Here is a 15,258-nt window from a genome sequence, read left to right as displayed (position 1 = left end):
ATGACCAACTTTGAGAAGTCGGTCAAGGGGGCGACCAAGGTCAAAGTGAGTGTGCTCCGAAACTCCGCAATGCGCCGTATGGTTCCGCCATGAAAGAAAGGCTGACTGGTCATTGCATCGAGTAGCTGGCGCCCCCCAAAGCGAAATACATTGAGCATATTCTCCTCGCGACACACAGCGGTGAGGCCGGTGTGGCAGAGATTTTTCGCACCCTCCAGTTCCGGCTGCGCGATTCGACATGGACGATCGTCTTCAAGGCGTTGATCGTGCTCCACTTGATGATTCGAGAGGGCGCGCCGAATGCGACCCTCGAGTTCCTGGCCGCTAATCCCCGATTGATTGCGATCAGCAGCTTCTCTGAAGGTGATTCTACTCTGGCTGCGAGATTCTCCCGGCGCATACTGATGACCGTCTAGTTCAAACGCAGGGACAGAACATCCGTCGATATGCCGATTATTTCACTGCTCGGATCAAGGGGTTCAGAGATACCCATGTGGACTACGTTCGCAACGGCCCCGGCCGGCTGAAGCGCCTCACGGTAGACAAGGGCCTGTTGCGGGAGACGGAAGCTGTGCAGAAACAAATCAAGGCGCTAGTCCGCTGCAATGTAAGTTGACTTCGTTCTTCGTCCGTGCAAGGGAAGACTGATTAACGGGTTCTAGCTCGTCACCGATGAAGTGGAGAACGAGATCACCCTATGCGCCTTCCGCCTGCTTACGTTGGATCTGCTCACGCTCTACTCGGTGATGAACGAGGGGACAATCAACGTATTGGGTGGGTGTCAATCGGCTCTCCCTGTCTGTCGTTCGCGGCCGGCGCTGACCTATTCGGTGTAGAACACTACTTTGAGATGTCTCGGCCAGATAGCGAGCGAGCCTTAAACATCTACAAGACGTTTACGTCGTTGACGGACGAGGTGGTGAAATTCCTCGGCGTAGCTCGACACTTTGAGTACGCCACGCGCTTGGAGATTCCCAACTTGAAACACGCATCCACGGATCTTGCTCAGCTTCTCGAGGACGACTTGAATGATCCGGACTTTGAGCTGCGTCGAAGAGAGTACCGAATCCAGAAAGAAGCGAAAGCCAGGAAAGCGGCAGGCAAAGGGGGTGATTCTTCGACACCAGCCAAGTCCTCCAACAATGCATCGAAACCGGCTGAAACAACCAAAGCATCGGAGAGCTCCGCGCCGAAAGCGGAGACTAAAAAACCAACTGAGGACCTAATTGACTTTTTCGAGTCCATCGAACAGAATCAGCAGCCACTGGCACCGCAGCCTCAGCAACCGCCGCAACAGCAACCCAACTTCTCACAACCCAACTTTGCGCAACCCATGTTTCAGCCCCAGCCGACTGGATTTGTGTCACAGCCGACGGGCTTTCCGGCACAAACCGGTTTCGCTCCCCAGCAAACTGGATTCGGCGGCCCGTTCGGTCAGCAGCAACCTCAGCAGGGAGCGTTTCCGTTTGGCCAATCCCAACCCCAGCCGCAGCCCTTGCAAGCCACACCAACCGGAGCAGGATTCGGGGGCTATGGACCGCAATCATACACCTTCCAGAATACACTATCGCCGGTCCAAAACGGCAGCTCGCCATTCCAGCCATCCGCGACGCCGGCCAATGGGTTATCTGTACCGCAGCAGTCCACAAATCCTTTCCGACAATCGATGCTGCTGCCAAACACCACGGGTTTCGGCCAGAATCAGACCGCCCCCGCTCGTCCTCTGTCGCGACAAAGCACAAACCCCTTTGCGAAGCGTCTATCGGCGATACCGCAGCGCCCAGCCACAGCTACGATTGGAGAATCGATGTCACAAAACCAGAGCGCAGCGCCCTTGCAGCCGCAGCGCACGGGAACTAACCCTTTCGCTCGCAATACTCAGCCCGCGCAGCAGCCAGCCACCACTGCGTCGACGGGGCTGCAACCGCTGCGCCCGAATCCGACCGGCAGCACGAACCCATTCAGACAAAGCGCGTTTATCAACCAGCAGACAGGTCAAGGATGGCATGTAAGTGGACAGCAGGGCACAATGGGAGGCTTGGAGCAGCTGGAAACCGTGCCGGTATTTCCTCGACCGGGGATGACGTCGTAGCTGGCATCTTCCTCTTTTTTCCTTTGCTACCCACATTTCAAGTGTACACAAAAACGCACATGGATCTCAAATCATCTGCCGAGAGTTGACATTATCATCATTTGTACCTTTTTTTTTTTTGTTCTCTGACTTGTTTGTGTTCCAGCGGGCGCTTGATGATGGGTTGCATCTTGTTCCAATCTACTAGAACTAGACAAGTCGAGATGTAATCATAATGGTCCTCCTCCCTTTTGCGTTTTGCGTCGAATTTGATGAGAGTTGTCAAATTTCATTCAAGTCGACCAGTTTTATTATTATGTCGCAACTACTGCAGTATCTAGGATTCTCAATGACGATAATATAATTTTGGTAGTTGAATTTTTGTTCGTCCGCAATCCATAGAGCTTATATACCAAGACGAGCAACGTAAGGAAAAAAAAAAAAAAAAGAGGTCTTCATGCTACCAGCAAACGTATTTGCTATCAACAACAGAGTCCTTTGCTTTCGTCCTGCAAAAAGCATCACTCACTCCCTCGGTTCAACCTCACAAGATCTTCCCATCCATGCAATCATCAGAAGCTTAATAGTCAATAAGCGTCATAAAATACCAACAGGCATCCAGTCCAAAAGACAGCAAGAACACCGATTCAAACAGCAAGAAGCAGTAGTCACTTTACCCCGAAATGCACCAGGGAGGAACCAACACCCAAAGAGAGAGAGAGACAGAGACAGAGACATATACCTCACTTAGCGTCTTGGGTCACGTTACATCAATGAAAGCAGCCTGGCTCGGGCTCGTTGCACCGCTGGGATCCCATCACATGCTATGAGGGAGGGCCGGATATCAAAGTTGGCGCGATCCGCCTCTTTTTCGTTGGTTGCTGTTGTTGTTGTTGTTGTTCTGGTTGTTGTTGCTGTTGTTGCTGCTGCTGCTGGGATCCAGAAGACTCTTGCTCTTTGCTGTTGTTCCGAGTTTCTTCTCCTTTTGCATCCTCCTTTTCGGATTCACTGGCCATCCCCGCGAGGTCTCGCTTGCCGAGAACGCTGCTGACGGAGCTGGCCGTGCTATGTGACACGCCAGCCTGCAGCGGCGTCTCAGGCGGTGTGGTCAGAGGCAGTGTCTGCGGCTGAGCGGAGTTGGTCGCCGTAACGAGCGGGACGGATCCCATGATGGGGGTCGGGTTATTGACCACTTCGTTTTCACTGCTGCCAGACCGCCCGACGCTCTGCCGAGCCGGTGTCGAGCTTGACGTTTTGGGGACTGCAGGGGATGCGGGCTGCGCAGGTGTCGGTCTGGGCGAGGCCTGCGTCGTCGACTGTGCGTCTGCCCCAGTAGCCTGTCCCTGCGGAGCAGTAGCAGATGGCACGTATGGCTGGCCCAATTCTCCCGCAGAAAATGCTAGAGTCGAGCAAAAGCCATCCGAAGAACTCATGATGAGGGTAAGTCCATCCGTAGACCTATCATATCGTCAGCAATGGGTTGTTTCCTCTCGAAGAAAATGGTATGCTCACCATGTCAAGTCTGTAAACGTGGCAAAATGTAGATTGCTCACGACACATAACGGCGTTTGTTGCTGTGTATCATACACAAATACCGCATCTTGCGTCGCAACAGCATACACTATCCGGTAAGGAAGGGCAAAGGCGGGAGTAGGAGATGGTTCCGCCTCCCCTTTCGATGATGACTGCGGCTTGGACGCATCACTTGGAGTTGAAGGATGGCTCGTCACGTTTGAGGAAGCACTGACCACTGGTTCCGGTAACGAGTGGAAAGAATCTCCGCCAGATGTGTCCAGAGTGATGTGACTGGTAGGACGCGTCCCAGATCGCAAGGTATAGTAAACTGGTGAGCATCTGACGGCAACCGACGGCTTCTTATGACCGGGGAGATGAGCGATTGGCGGCTTGCTGAAGCCCGCGCGGGTATATATGTAAACAGTGTTGACCACTTCCTCGATCGTCTTGGAAGAGTCGGTGGGAGAGACGTGGGTCGATTTGTACTGTCCCGCTGGAGTGAAGAGCAAACTGCCATCAGGTGCAAAGGTAAGACGGCGGAAGAAGGATGTGAATGTTTCATTTGCATAGAGGTTTGCATTTCTGGCACCCAACCCCCCAGTAAGGCTCGGAGATGACACCTCCATGGGCTTCACAGCTGGCAGCGGCAGCGACGGGGCTGGCGATGCGGAGCGCCGAATGGAAGGAGATGACCCAAACGATGACCGTCTACTATGGGTTACAGGAGGAGGATCCATCGGCAGATTCATTGTCCTGGGTGTACCTGGCGTGGACGGAGCGGGTGACGCAATGTGAGCGGAGGAACCGCCGGTCCCCGGCTGGGAACGTGCTGGATCAGGAGCAGGACTGCTCGACGGTATTCGCCGAGCCGGGAGATCCATCTTTGAGATCTTTTGATGTGTTGTCAACGAGAACTGGCCATCCTTGGTCTTGAGGCTGTAGATGTGAACACTTCGATCTGACGATTGAGTTGCAACGAATTCATTCAGCGGATCCCAAGCAACACCTTGAACGTAATGAGAATGCTCGGCAATTTGCCGGACCATTTGCCCTGAACAGAATTAGAACAATATACAAGCAGCGAAATCACACCGAGGAGTGCGAACCTGTCTGTGCATTGTAGATCCGAGCAATGTTATCCATACTCCCGGTAATGATAAAGACGCCATCTGGAGACCACGCTAGATCGTATATTTCCGCGCCTGACGACCTGCACATGTGCTTGACACGCCATGTCTCCTTGTCGTCCGCATGTTCCTCGCCGAGTCCTGTGGTCTGGAGCTCCGAGGGCACCCAAAGCAAAACATTCCCATCATCACCGGCCGAGGCCAGCATTTCGCCTGCATTGCTCAGCTATTGTTTATTCGCTATCTAGGGCCCGACTGGAGGGTGTACCTTTCGGGGAAAAGCGGACCACATTGACGGCCTGGGTGTGCTTGACCAGAGTGCTCAGGTAGGTCACCTTGCGCTCGTCACCAGTTCCTTCGACTCTCCAGAGCTAGCCATGATCATCAGAGCATGAACAGGACATCACCGGATGGGATTGGGGAACGGGAGCCGTACTCGGACATTGTTATCACTACAGGTCGAGTCCGTTAGCACTCGTACCAGATGCGGCAGCATGGGGACAAATCTCCAACATACTTCCCGGCCGTTGCTAGTCGGCCCTTGCCATGAGGATCAAAATGCACTGAATAAATGGGGGCATTGTCATTGTGCCAGGCGATGAGCAACGGGGTCGCTTTCATTCCGCTAGCGTTAGTGGACGGCGCCCTGCGAAGCACCAAGCCACGGTATCAATGCAGACAGAAATGATCTCGCAGAGGAAAGATATTTGAGAAACCGCCAGATTGAACGGCGAACCGGCGTTCAATGGAGCGTGGACTAACAATGGCAGACTCGAGACGCCCAGGGTGACGATGCTTAGTCATCTAACAAAGGTAGTTCACGCTTCGACATCGATGAGTCGGGGGATGAAAGAGGACAGACCGCATGGGCCTTTAACGGGTGCAAATGTGAATCAAGGCGCAAGACTAGGGGCTGCAGAAGCTAACCTGCCGGTGTACTCGTACCGTGATGTGTGCAGATATGTAGAAGCTCTTCGAGTGGACACGGATTCGCGGAGGAGCGCGCGCTGGTCAAACGAATCACGAGACGCGTATTTTCAAACCGCCCAACCCTAATTTGCTGCCTTTGAGGGAAAGAACAAGCGTACATTACCGGACATTACAGTAACTACGGTAACTTAGCATTGACCTACCGCAGAGGGAAATGTGACCTGTCACATGTGCCATTGAGAAGGCCTGAGCCTCAGAGGCGCTCCTCCCTGGCCAGGCTAGCATCAAAAAACTCGGTGAGCTGCAATTGAGCAATTGCAACATATACGTGCATAGAATCATGATAAATCAAGGGATATCCAGGCCATTGATAGACAATCCAAACGCCTCTTCGCCGATCCGCTGCTCATAATCCCGAAACAATCAAGCATGCAAAGTACAGTACTCGTACCAGCCTAATACACCAGATCTACGAAAACCACTTTCCAATTGTCTCCCCAAACCAGCTCATGATACGCTGCCGTGTCTTGGCCCGCGCCTCTTCGTGTGCCTTGATATAGGGAGCCGCCATGTCGGCATAGAGCTTTTGCTGCTCCATATCCGCCTTGAAGGAACGGATCTCTAATTCCCGTTCGTGCGGTGTCATTTCCTCAAGAGGCTTCGATGGTTTGTACCCTTCGGGAAGCTGCTCCCCGCCTGGGATGACCGTTTTATCCGTCGCCGAGATCGGTTTGGCATCCGGGTTGAATAGAGAGGTCAAAGGCGGCGGCTCGACACCGGCCTTCTTGGCCTCCTCGACTCGTTTCTCATAATCCAGCATCTGGTGATAGAGTTTGTCGGCATGCATTTGAATTCGCTCTTCTCGCTCCTCGTCCCATTCGAACGCTGCAGCATATCCAAGTGCTTGTAGGAATTTCTGTAATTATCAGCATACATCCACGGCAAAGATTGTCCAGAGAACCTACCGCCTGCGTCGTGTAGCATCGTGAGAATTTCCGGTTCTCCTCAGCACATATTGTTGCTCGAGACTTGGCTACCGACCACCAATCGCCTTTGGAGAAGCACTTGGTCAAGGCTTCGTGCTCTAGCGCGCAGTTCTCTAAAGCAGCCTGATGGACAGCGTCTTTCCGTTGCTTGACTTTTTGAATCACCATCTCAGACTGCTGTTGCGACAAGTCTTCCGTTTCGGCGAGCGGCTTATAGTTTTTCCAAAGATGCGCGTATCGGCCATCCGGGAAAAGCGACTCCGCAGGTACCGACTTTCGCGCCTGGGACTCTGCGCCGGTGGTCGGTTGTGAGGATCCGACAGCATCTGTCGGGGTATACCGAGCGGGAGACTCTTTCTCCAGATATTCTCGTAGTTCGGGATCGAGTTGCTTTGTTGGGTCTTTCTGACCCGAGTTGCCCCAGAACCAGCCCATTGTGCTGAATGCTGTTAAGCACTGAATTCAGTCAATCAATGGCATACACAAGATAAAATCGCGTTCATCTCACGGGCGGCAGACAGGCATGATGTAGCGGAAACCACCAAATTCCGTAAATACGCTAAACTAATTTTGGAATAGTCCCGCGCTCCGCGATAGACTCGGCCCGGTTGGCTGCGGTCAGCATTTCGCGTCGTGCGCGTCGAGCTCCTCTTCGGAGCGTCTACGATACACCATGGCTTCCAGTGAGTATTTCTGCTAGCAAAACCACGGACTTTGGTCGCAAACTAACTCGCTATGTAGCTCGGGAGGAGCGCCTGCAGATGCGCCAGCGTGGCGCTGGGTAAGACGAGACGATTCCCCGCACAACTTGGACGCCGTCACTGACCACTCCTTCAAGGACGCACAAGGTCAAGAATGTCGATTTCGGTCTTTCCTTTGGTTTTCCGGTTGAGCCTGTTCAGCCGGAGTTACCCCGTTCTGAGGCGCAACCTGAACCGGCCCCGAGTACAGTTCATCAAGCACAAGATTCAGCGACCGCGGCAGACGTGTCGCAAACCGACCAAAGACCCCCGTCAAGAAGCCCACGGTCACGGAATCGATTTCCTGAGCGACCCTCTACTTTCGACATTCCGGTGGAAGATCGCGAGGAACTCCCGAGGCGAAAGCGCCGAAAAATCAGTTCGTCAATCAGCTCTCTTACGAATTATCTGCACGTGGCTGATTTGACTAGGTACCACTAGGGCAATCGAGAGTAGTCCTCCAGAGACACACGATGAGGCCGAGAATCCACCGAGTGCGACGCTCGCGATTCGCAGCCCACCCTCACAACAGGAGCCTTCAACCCAAAGGAGCGGGGTTCCCGCTGTAGATGGAAGAAGTCCTACAGCGGAGCAATTGGGACGTGAAGCTACTCCTCCTCGTGTTGCTTCCGGTCTTCCAGGCACCCCGGTAGCTGGCGATGAGGAAGTGACCAATGAATCGGCTGTAGCCAGTGCTGCCAGAGAGACTGAGAGGACGCCGGAACCTCGGCAACCGTCGCCGACTCCTCCACGAAATAGACAATTTAGCGGAAGGGAAGAGTTGGAACCTACGAGCTCACCGACTCGGCAATTGATAGACGAGTCGCATATACAATGGCCTCAACTAGGGGCGGGGTCTACGCAAGCTGAGAGCCGGACACAACAAAGGACTCGAATACTACCGAGGGGCGTTGCTGACGCAGAGACCGAGCAAGACCAACAAGCAAGCATCGTTCCCAGTCGAGAGCCCGATCCTGATGAACCTCGTTCGAATAGGAACGAAAGCATCAGCAGAGAGGCTGAAGAGCCCATTGCTGTTATGTCCAAGAAAGACAGGAGAAAACAGAGGCAAAAGGCATCTCGACGAATGGAAGATTCGAGGGCGGATCGCCTCCAGACACCTCCGACAAGAGAGTCGGAGCAGGAGGAGGGCTCTACCGAACCAGAACAAGAGCCGACGCCAGAGCCTGAGCAGGACGAGGAGACGTCCCAGGTTCAGGCCGAAACAACCACTGTTTCCGAGACGCCCAAACGCCGGGGTAGACCACCCGGAGCTAAAAACAAAAATAGGGCCAGGCCTCGTCAACGTGAGGTCGAAGCCGACGATGAGAGTGAAGTGCGCGATGGCGAAGAGCCGCGCCAGCGTGGACACACCGTTGCTGTCACTGTACATCGTCTTACAAATATCCGGGCGCTAGAACCGGACGACTCCGATGTGCCCTCAGATTCAGCTGACGAGTCGTCCGACGAGCTGGCAGCGGAAAGGAGGAACGCCAAGTTCCCAAGTCGCAACGGGGTGAATCCGGCCGATGTTCTCAATCAAATCTGCCGTGAGACGCTGGAGAAGACTGTGACTGCTCTGAACAATGGCATCGCCAACGAATCCAACCAGCAGCGACGGGCGGAATGGATCCGCAAGCGCAAAGCCGTGGAAGCCTACGGGGTTGAACTGAGCAACCGCTTACTAGAGCTCAGCGAGCTGCTGGACAGCAACTTCGCGCTGGGCGTAAAGCTTAAGAAGGCGAAGAGGGAAGTGGGCGAGTTGCGCAACCGGCTACTGGAGATTCGGAAGCAGAGACAGGAGATTGGAGTGCGCATGGATGCAGTTCGGCGCAAACATCAGGAGGAGGAGAGCGCGAAGATGGTAATCTACATCCCAACGCTACGGATTACGACGTGCTAACTCGGGTATTCCAGTCGCGTAACGCGATCAACAACGCTCTGCATAACCTCGAGCTGGCTCTTGACCGCAATTCCGTGCGCAGCACCGATGAAGAGAGCGACGATCAGGGCAATCCAATCGCGGGGCTCGAGTTTCTCGTGCGCAGCGTGTCCGACACCGTTAGTTCGGCAAGCCCCGGCGCTCAAGGCGGACTCCTCAATCAGGTCAAGGCCTTCAATCAACAGCTCGAAAAGACCCTCCAGCAGCTGGAGAGATAGGACCTCCCACCTGATCGACCTGCAATCTGCAATGTACATACATACCCGAGAATGACCTGTAAATCGGTTTTGATGTAATGTGAACGAGCCGATTGGATATGAGTACTCCGTTCCTGGTCATGAACGATGTCTTTTTCCATGGGATTAACAGAGTATGGGGGCCGACCACTGTGCTTTAGCCATAGCACCACTCCATTGGTAACATTGGCGGACACCGCTTTGCTTCCCATGACTACAATTGTGCATGATAATCCATGGGGTGAGGAAACACTACTAACGCCTAGGTTTAGCCGATCAGAGACAGCATCAGACAAGATCGACAACTCAGTAACAGGATCCGGGGTAACTCGTACAATACTCGTACATGAAACCCAATGATTAGGCAATTCTTCGGCGCGGCACAGCCTCAAGATCATCATGAAGAGTTAGAGCTCTAAGACGGATATGGCACTTGGTATGAGTTACAATTTGAGTGTAAAATCATTCGATCCATACACGTTTTCCATCGCTGCGAGCTCAGCCTATTTTAATCTACTTGACAGAACCTAGAGAGTATTCCGCATAGGCTGATTTACCAAGGACTCGAGTCATCATGACGCAAGCCAATGTTTACTGCGCCTATCAACCCGAGCTCGTTGAACTCTTGGAAGCCTACGTCGGCACGTCTAGATCCCAGAGTAAAATCATCACGAAACATCTGATGGGCCTCTGACTCTCTGATGGAGAAGCGGAGCCTTTGCATCGTTGATGCTTGGATCCATAATGGTATCGTATTCGCAAAAAAAAAAAACTCCAGTTTTACATGACTCCATCGGTCATCGTGCCTGGAAAGTAGAAGCGACGTGGTGGACATCCATCAACAAAAAAACATGACACGACTCAACGAACGAACCAAACTGGCCAAGCAACCCCAGATTCCTTTCTACTCGACAAGACTTTTTGCATAAGATGATGAACGCGTGGCAGGCCTCATCTTTCGGTCCTCTGATGCGGGGTTACAGATCAATTCAACGACGATCCATCTTGTGTATCTGCGTGCATTGGCCGGATTATCCTCGGTGCATAGACGTTGATTAGTTAACCTAGGTAGGTCATGTTTCGAGCAGCTTCGAGATTTTCAATAATTCCACCTCGATGATCAGCCCATTCGTCGTTTTGTGCCATGTCTGACCAGTGAGCCTCAATGGCTAAGAGCCTAAGCGACTCTTGGCCCCAATGCCTTACGTTGCAGCAGACCCTGATGATCTTGGCTTGTGGAGATGGATTAATGGAATTTCATTCGGTTGAGCGGAGCTTGCTGAAAAAAAAAGCAGCAGCAGATAGTGTCTCGTTTAAGTCCGCCTCAAAACTTCCTTTAGAGTTTAGCTGAGACGGAGGGGAATTTAAACTTTGGTGTTCGCATTCCAGAAATTCCACACAAAACTCAATGTGGCTAACCTTAAACCTTGTTTGCAAGGCAAAAGCGGTCTGCTGGAAACCGACAACTGGCGTAAGTCAGTGAGAAATCGGAACTCGCGGATACGATGATGCCGCGCAACACACATATATCTTGCTGGAAAACAAGGTCACCGTGCCCTGCACGTCCACGTTGTGTGAGCTGCATACGACTCTAGACCATGGTTTGCCCTGTTGTCCATGCAGAAAACGCTTGCAGATGTCAAAAAGTCGGAGATTTTGCAAGCCACGTGACTTAAGGCTGGGCGGCCTCGGCATTCCAAAACAATGATCTGCTGGGTCATGCTTGAACTTTGAAGAACAGAACTTTCTGGTTCTGACTGTTTGTGGCTGCTGCTTCTAACTTAACTAATCCACGTGATTCCGTAACTCCGAAGAACCTAGTGGCCGGCCAGTCCAGGTGCTGTTCGGCGCAAAAAAAAAATTCTGGCTGTGATGAAATGTGCTCTTCACTGCAGCGAAGTTGAGAGAACAGTCAATCAGTTGGTCACGTACGGGGAGCTCCGCGCCGCCGGCGAAGGATTGCGACCCTCGATGAAGAGGGAAAACAATAAAAAAGAAAAAAAAAAAAAAGGAAGACTTGCAAGTTCGTCCCTGGCTCAACTACCGCGCTTAGTACTACCCTGGCCGACTTGAAACATCTGGATCGGGCGCAGCCGCGCCAGTAATCTACTCCGAGAGGCCACAATCTACGTATATTAAGGAGAAGAGATCAAGTAATCAAGCTGAATCAGGGGTATCAACAAGGACGTTATTCTCATGGAAGAGAATCGTTGTAGAGAAAAATAGATCATGCTCTGCTCAGTGACTCGGACGGAGTTCCAACATGAAGCTCCTGGAGCTGTCCAAATAAGCTGCAGGCTTCCGATGCATGTAATTACAAATCATAACGAACCTATCTATGTAACTAGGTTATTTACCCGGAGGGAAAATCTGCCTGCAACTTTAGCCGGACATGCTCTGTCTGACAGTCCATACACAATCCACAATATTCGAACGACTACGGCTTGAGCATAGGCTAGCTACGAGAAGAATCAATAGTTTCGACACTTGGCCGAACGGCTGCCAAGCCATGGTGCCTCATTCTGACATCCGGATCCCCGGCCATCGTTCGCGTCAATGGCTTCTGATGATTGCTATGAGATTCTAGGGAAAAAAAAAAAAGACAGCGATCCGCCTGCCCAGCCAGTAGTAGATGGGTCGAGGCAACAACTGGCTTTACGATATTGGTACTTCCCCATTCGAGCTAGCACACAACAGAGCCTAACCTAGGTGACCGAAAGCCCGAATCGACAACTTTCCCCAGTCTCCACCGCTCGACGGCGTCGTTGCTTAGGTAGGCTTAGCCGTACGGAGTCTGTAATGCTTGGGATGATGCCAGGGTACGGAGGAACAGGGTCCGTGTTGGCGACGTCATCGGCCTATCACAAACCTTGCTGGTATTACCACCCACCCTGAAAAAGGCTGAAGGACTGGGACCTCGTTTTCCTCATCCCTGATACAACCAGACGATTGCGAGGATTGCGCGTCAGGAGAAGTCCGTCGAGGCGCTCTAGACTAGGACCAGTACAAGCCCCTTGAAAGACGGTCCGATCGAGAACTCACCGGGAGCACCTCGCACTGCGGCACAGCGATCGTTGCCAGATCGGCGCGTTGCTGGAGCGTTCTTGGCCTGGTTTTTGAGTCGCAAATGTGACTGGACCCTCTCTCGGTTCGGTTTCTGTTGTCCTCCGTAACGCCAGGCCGACGATGGGCGCGCGCCCACTTCGGGTGCCCGCTTCGTCTGCCAAAAAAAAAAGAAAGGCGGCGGCGTTAGTCTTTTGCCCACCAACCGTACCCCAGACCAACCCCGAATGGCCGAGCCCATCCTCAACAAATCAGGGCCCTCGCGGTCCCCCCGGCCCTGCATCCAACAGAAGAACCCCCAAAAGTGCTTGCTGTTCATGGAAAATAATGTGCCAGAGGCAAAACGAGCTTGTTCTATGGAATTGCAGTGGTCTTCCGTTTGTCCTTGACCAATCATATCCGCGAGCCATCCACCTCCCCATGGGCTAGACGACCCAGCGGAGTCTCTCAGGTCCTCGACCGATCTTAATATCCCGGTCATCACTTGGGAAGCCTCCTGTAGAATTCGGTTTGGCGTACAGCAACTAGTCCTCGCCTAGGTACTGGAGCTAGTGAGATGGAGCTATCGACGGAGAAATTGTCGATGGATGGATTCACGACTGGATCCATGCCGTGTTCCCGCGATACACTGCCGTGACTCCGTGTGTGAATGATTGGTAGCATTGTCACAGACGATGGGATCCATCCCCGGTCGTCCGGGGTAGCTGAGGACCTGCTGCTAGTATAATAGCATCTCACCAACCCCCCCGTTGAGTTTTCTGCCGTAGGATCTGCCTCATTTGCCGTCGTTCTGCCCAATCCCTCAGTTCTCGGACGGTCTGTGATAGTTGGTAAGAGCCCCCCGTTCGCGGCATCAGTTTCAAGTTTCAATTTTTTTTTTATTACCACCCTCCCATCTCCTGAAGATCCCTGCGCGCATAAAAGGACCAGCGGCCCGATTAGAACTTTGAACAGGAGGTTCTCTGGTCGAGGCTGGTTTGCCACTTGCGTGCCTTTTTCCCATTGCGTCCACACAATTCCCATATAAGCTGACAGGAGCTAATCAGAGCTTCAGAAAGCCAGTTCATTCACACACCATCACAATGTCGGCGACCGATACCAATTCCACCAACGCCAAGCCGGAGGGCAACGAGAACGCCAACGGTTCTCGCGTTGTCCCTCAAATGTCGCGGGAAGAGGAAGAGGTTGCGCGGGCGGCGGCTCGCTTTGGGTATGGTCCTCTGGCCCAGGTCAACACCGCTGAGCGGCCGCTGCCGGCCTTCGGTGGTGAATTCCAACCGGGTCTCTACCCGCCCGTGGAGAAGCGCAAGTTTGCCAACCCGGCTCCGCTGGGTCTGTGCGCTTTCGCGCTGACCACGTTCGTGCTGGGTTGCATCAACATGGGAGCTCGAGACATTACTGTCTCCAACATTGTCATTGGTCTGGCGTTCGGATACGGTGGTCTGGTGCAATTGCTGGCGGGCATGTGGTATGTATACCCTAATTATAGTAGTTTATCATGGAGCAAGGCTAACATGGTGGTCAGGGAAATGGCTGTTGGCAACACTTTCGGTGCTACTGCTCTGTCGTCTTATGGTGGTTTCTGGATCTCGTTCGCCATCATCCTTACTCCTGGCGGCTTCGAAATTGCGGCCGCATACCCCTCTTCTAAGATGTTGAATGACGCCCTGGGCCTGTACTTGTTTGTATGTTTTTTTTTTTTTTTTTTTCCCGTAGACTCACAAGGAACCAGTTCAGTGAAACTGACTAAACTCTTGTAGGGCTGGTTCATTTTCACCACCGTTCTCCTGCTCTGCACGCTCCGCTCCACCGTGGCGTTCTTCTTGCTCTTCCTGACCCTGGATATCGCGTTCCTGCTGCTGGCCATCGGACACGTGGTCCAGGTGGATAACGCGCCGGACACCAAAATCATCAAGGCTGGCGGTCTCTTTGCTCTGCTGGCCGCCTTCCTTGCTTGGTACAACGCTCTGGCCGGTATTGCCGACAGCAGCAACAGCTTCTTCATCATCCCCGTCGCGCACTTCCCCTGGTCGGAGAAGGGTCGTCAGCAGCGTCGGGCTAAGACCGAGCGGGAGACCGCGTAAATGGATTAATCCCTTGAAACACGGGAGGGGATTGTGTGTTCAGATTGATCCATTGAAAACAGAAAAATAAGAAAAAAAAAAAAGAAGGGGATCGATCGAACAAGCGGAGGCTTTTGCTTGTTGGCGGTTTCTTTGCAAGATACCCTTTGCAGTGTTAGAATTTTAGTCCCTCTTCCCCCTGATCACGACTATTTCACGATTTCTCTCTCAACCTCATCAGGTGTCGCTAGGTCCACGTTTGCGATGATTTTGGAAAGCAGACAGGATCTTGGCAACGATCAATGTCCCTTTTCTTCTCAAGTTCTGTTGCGAGGTTTTAATCTTTAATGATAGTATGTTATTGAGCAATTCAACATTGGATCCAAAGAAACAATCCAGGATGTTCATGCAGCTAGTTTAGTTAGGGTTTGGCCAAACTAAGTCAAGACATGTCCTAACCTTAGGAATGTGCTGTATCATTCTCGACTTTTTTTTTTCCTTGAATAATTTTGACTTACAGCAAGCCTTCCGTCAACAACTTTCATGAGCCCAGGGCATCTATAGATAGACTCTTGATATAAACTA

General features: G+C 52.5%; 5 protein-coding genes across 5 annotated transcripts; 3 read left to right on the top strand and 2 right to left on the bottom strand.

The window, feature by feature from the left end:
• On the top strand, positions 1-2,092 carry VTN49DRAFT_4861 (uncharacterized protein; the record flags this gene model as incomplete). The annotated part of the gene is made up of 5 exons (XM_069412854.1): positions 1-45; positions 126-363; positions 417-607; positions 663-774; positions 837-2,092. 5 exons carry the CDS (start codon positions 1-3, stop codon positions 2,090-2,092), a joined length of 1,842 nt encoding a protein of 613 aa, XP_069266780.1.
• An 803-nt stretch (positions 2,093-2,895) lies between these two features.
• On the bottom strand, positions 2,896-5,334 carry VTN49DRAFT_4860 (uncharacterized protein; the record flags this gene model as incomplete). Its single annotated transcript, XM_069412853.1, has 6 exons — positions 2,896-3,529; positions 3,584-4,637; positions 4,693-4,926; positions 4,982-5,084; positions 5,150-5,165; positions 5,231-5,334. 6 exons carry the CDS (start codon positions 5,332-5,334, stop codon positions 2,896-2,898), a joined length of 2,145 nt encoding a protein of 714 aa, XP_069266779.1.
• A 778-nt stretch (positions 5,335-6,112) lies between these two features.
• VTN49DRAFT_4859 (uncharacterized protein) lies at positions 6,113-7,064 on the bottom strand (the record flags this gene model as incomplete). Its single annotated transcript, XM_069412851.1, has 2 exons — positions 6,113-6,559; positions 6,609-7,064. 2 exons carry the CDS (start codon positions 7,062-7,064, stop codon positions 6,113-6,115), a joined length of 903 nt encoding a protein of 300 aa, XP_069266778.1.
• A 238-nt stretch (positions 7,065-7,302) lies between these two features.
• On the top strand, positions 7,303-9,529 carry VTN49DRAFT_4858 (uncharacterized protein; the record flags this gene model as incomplete). The annotated part of the gene is made up of 5 exons (XM_069412850.1): positions 7,303-7,312; positions 7,371-7,410; positions 7,468-7,748; positions 7,801-9,233; positions 9,287-9,529. 5 exons carry the CDS (start codon positions 7,303-7,305, stop codon positions 9,527-9,529), a joined length of 2,007 nt encoding a protein of 668 aa, XP_069266777.1.
• Positions 9,530-13,692: 4,163 nt separating this feature from the next.
• On the top strand, positions 13,693-14,694 carry VTN49DRAFT_4857 (uncharacterized protein; the record flags this gene model as incomplete). Its single annotated transcript, XM_069412849.1, has 3 exons — positions 13,693-14,078; positions 14,136-14,295; positions 14,371-14,694. The coding sequence occupies 3 exons, from the start codon at positions 13,693-13,695 to the stop codon at positions 14,692-14,694; spliced, it is 870 nt and encodes a 289-aa protein (XP_069266776.1).
• Positions 14,695-15,258: the final 564 nt, after the last annotated feature.

Source organism: Thermomyces lanuginosus (assembly GCF_041956635.1).
Source record: "Thermomyces lanuginosus strain ATCC 200065 unplaced genomic scaffold VTN49scaffold_32, whole genome shotgun sequence".
Lineage (NCBI taxonomy): Eukaryota > Fungi > Ascomycota > Eurotiomycetes > Eurotiales > Trichocomaceae > Thermomyces > Thermomyces lanuginosus.
This window is presented reverse-complemented; position numbering and strand designations above follow the sequence as displayed.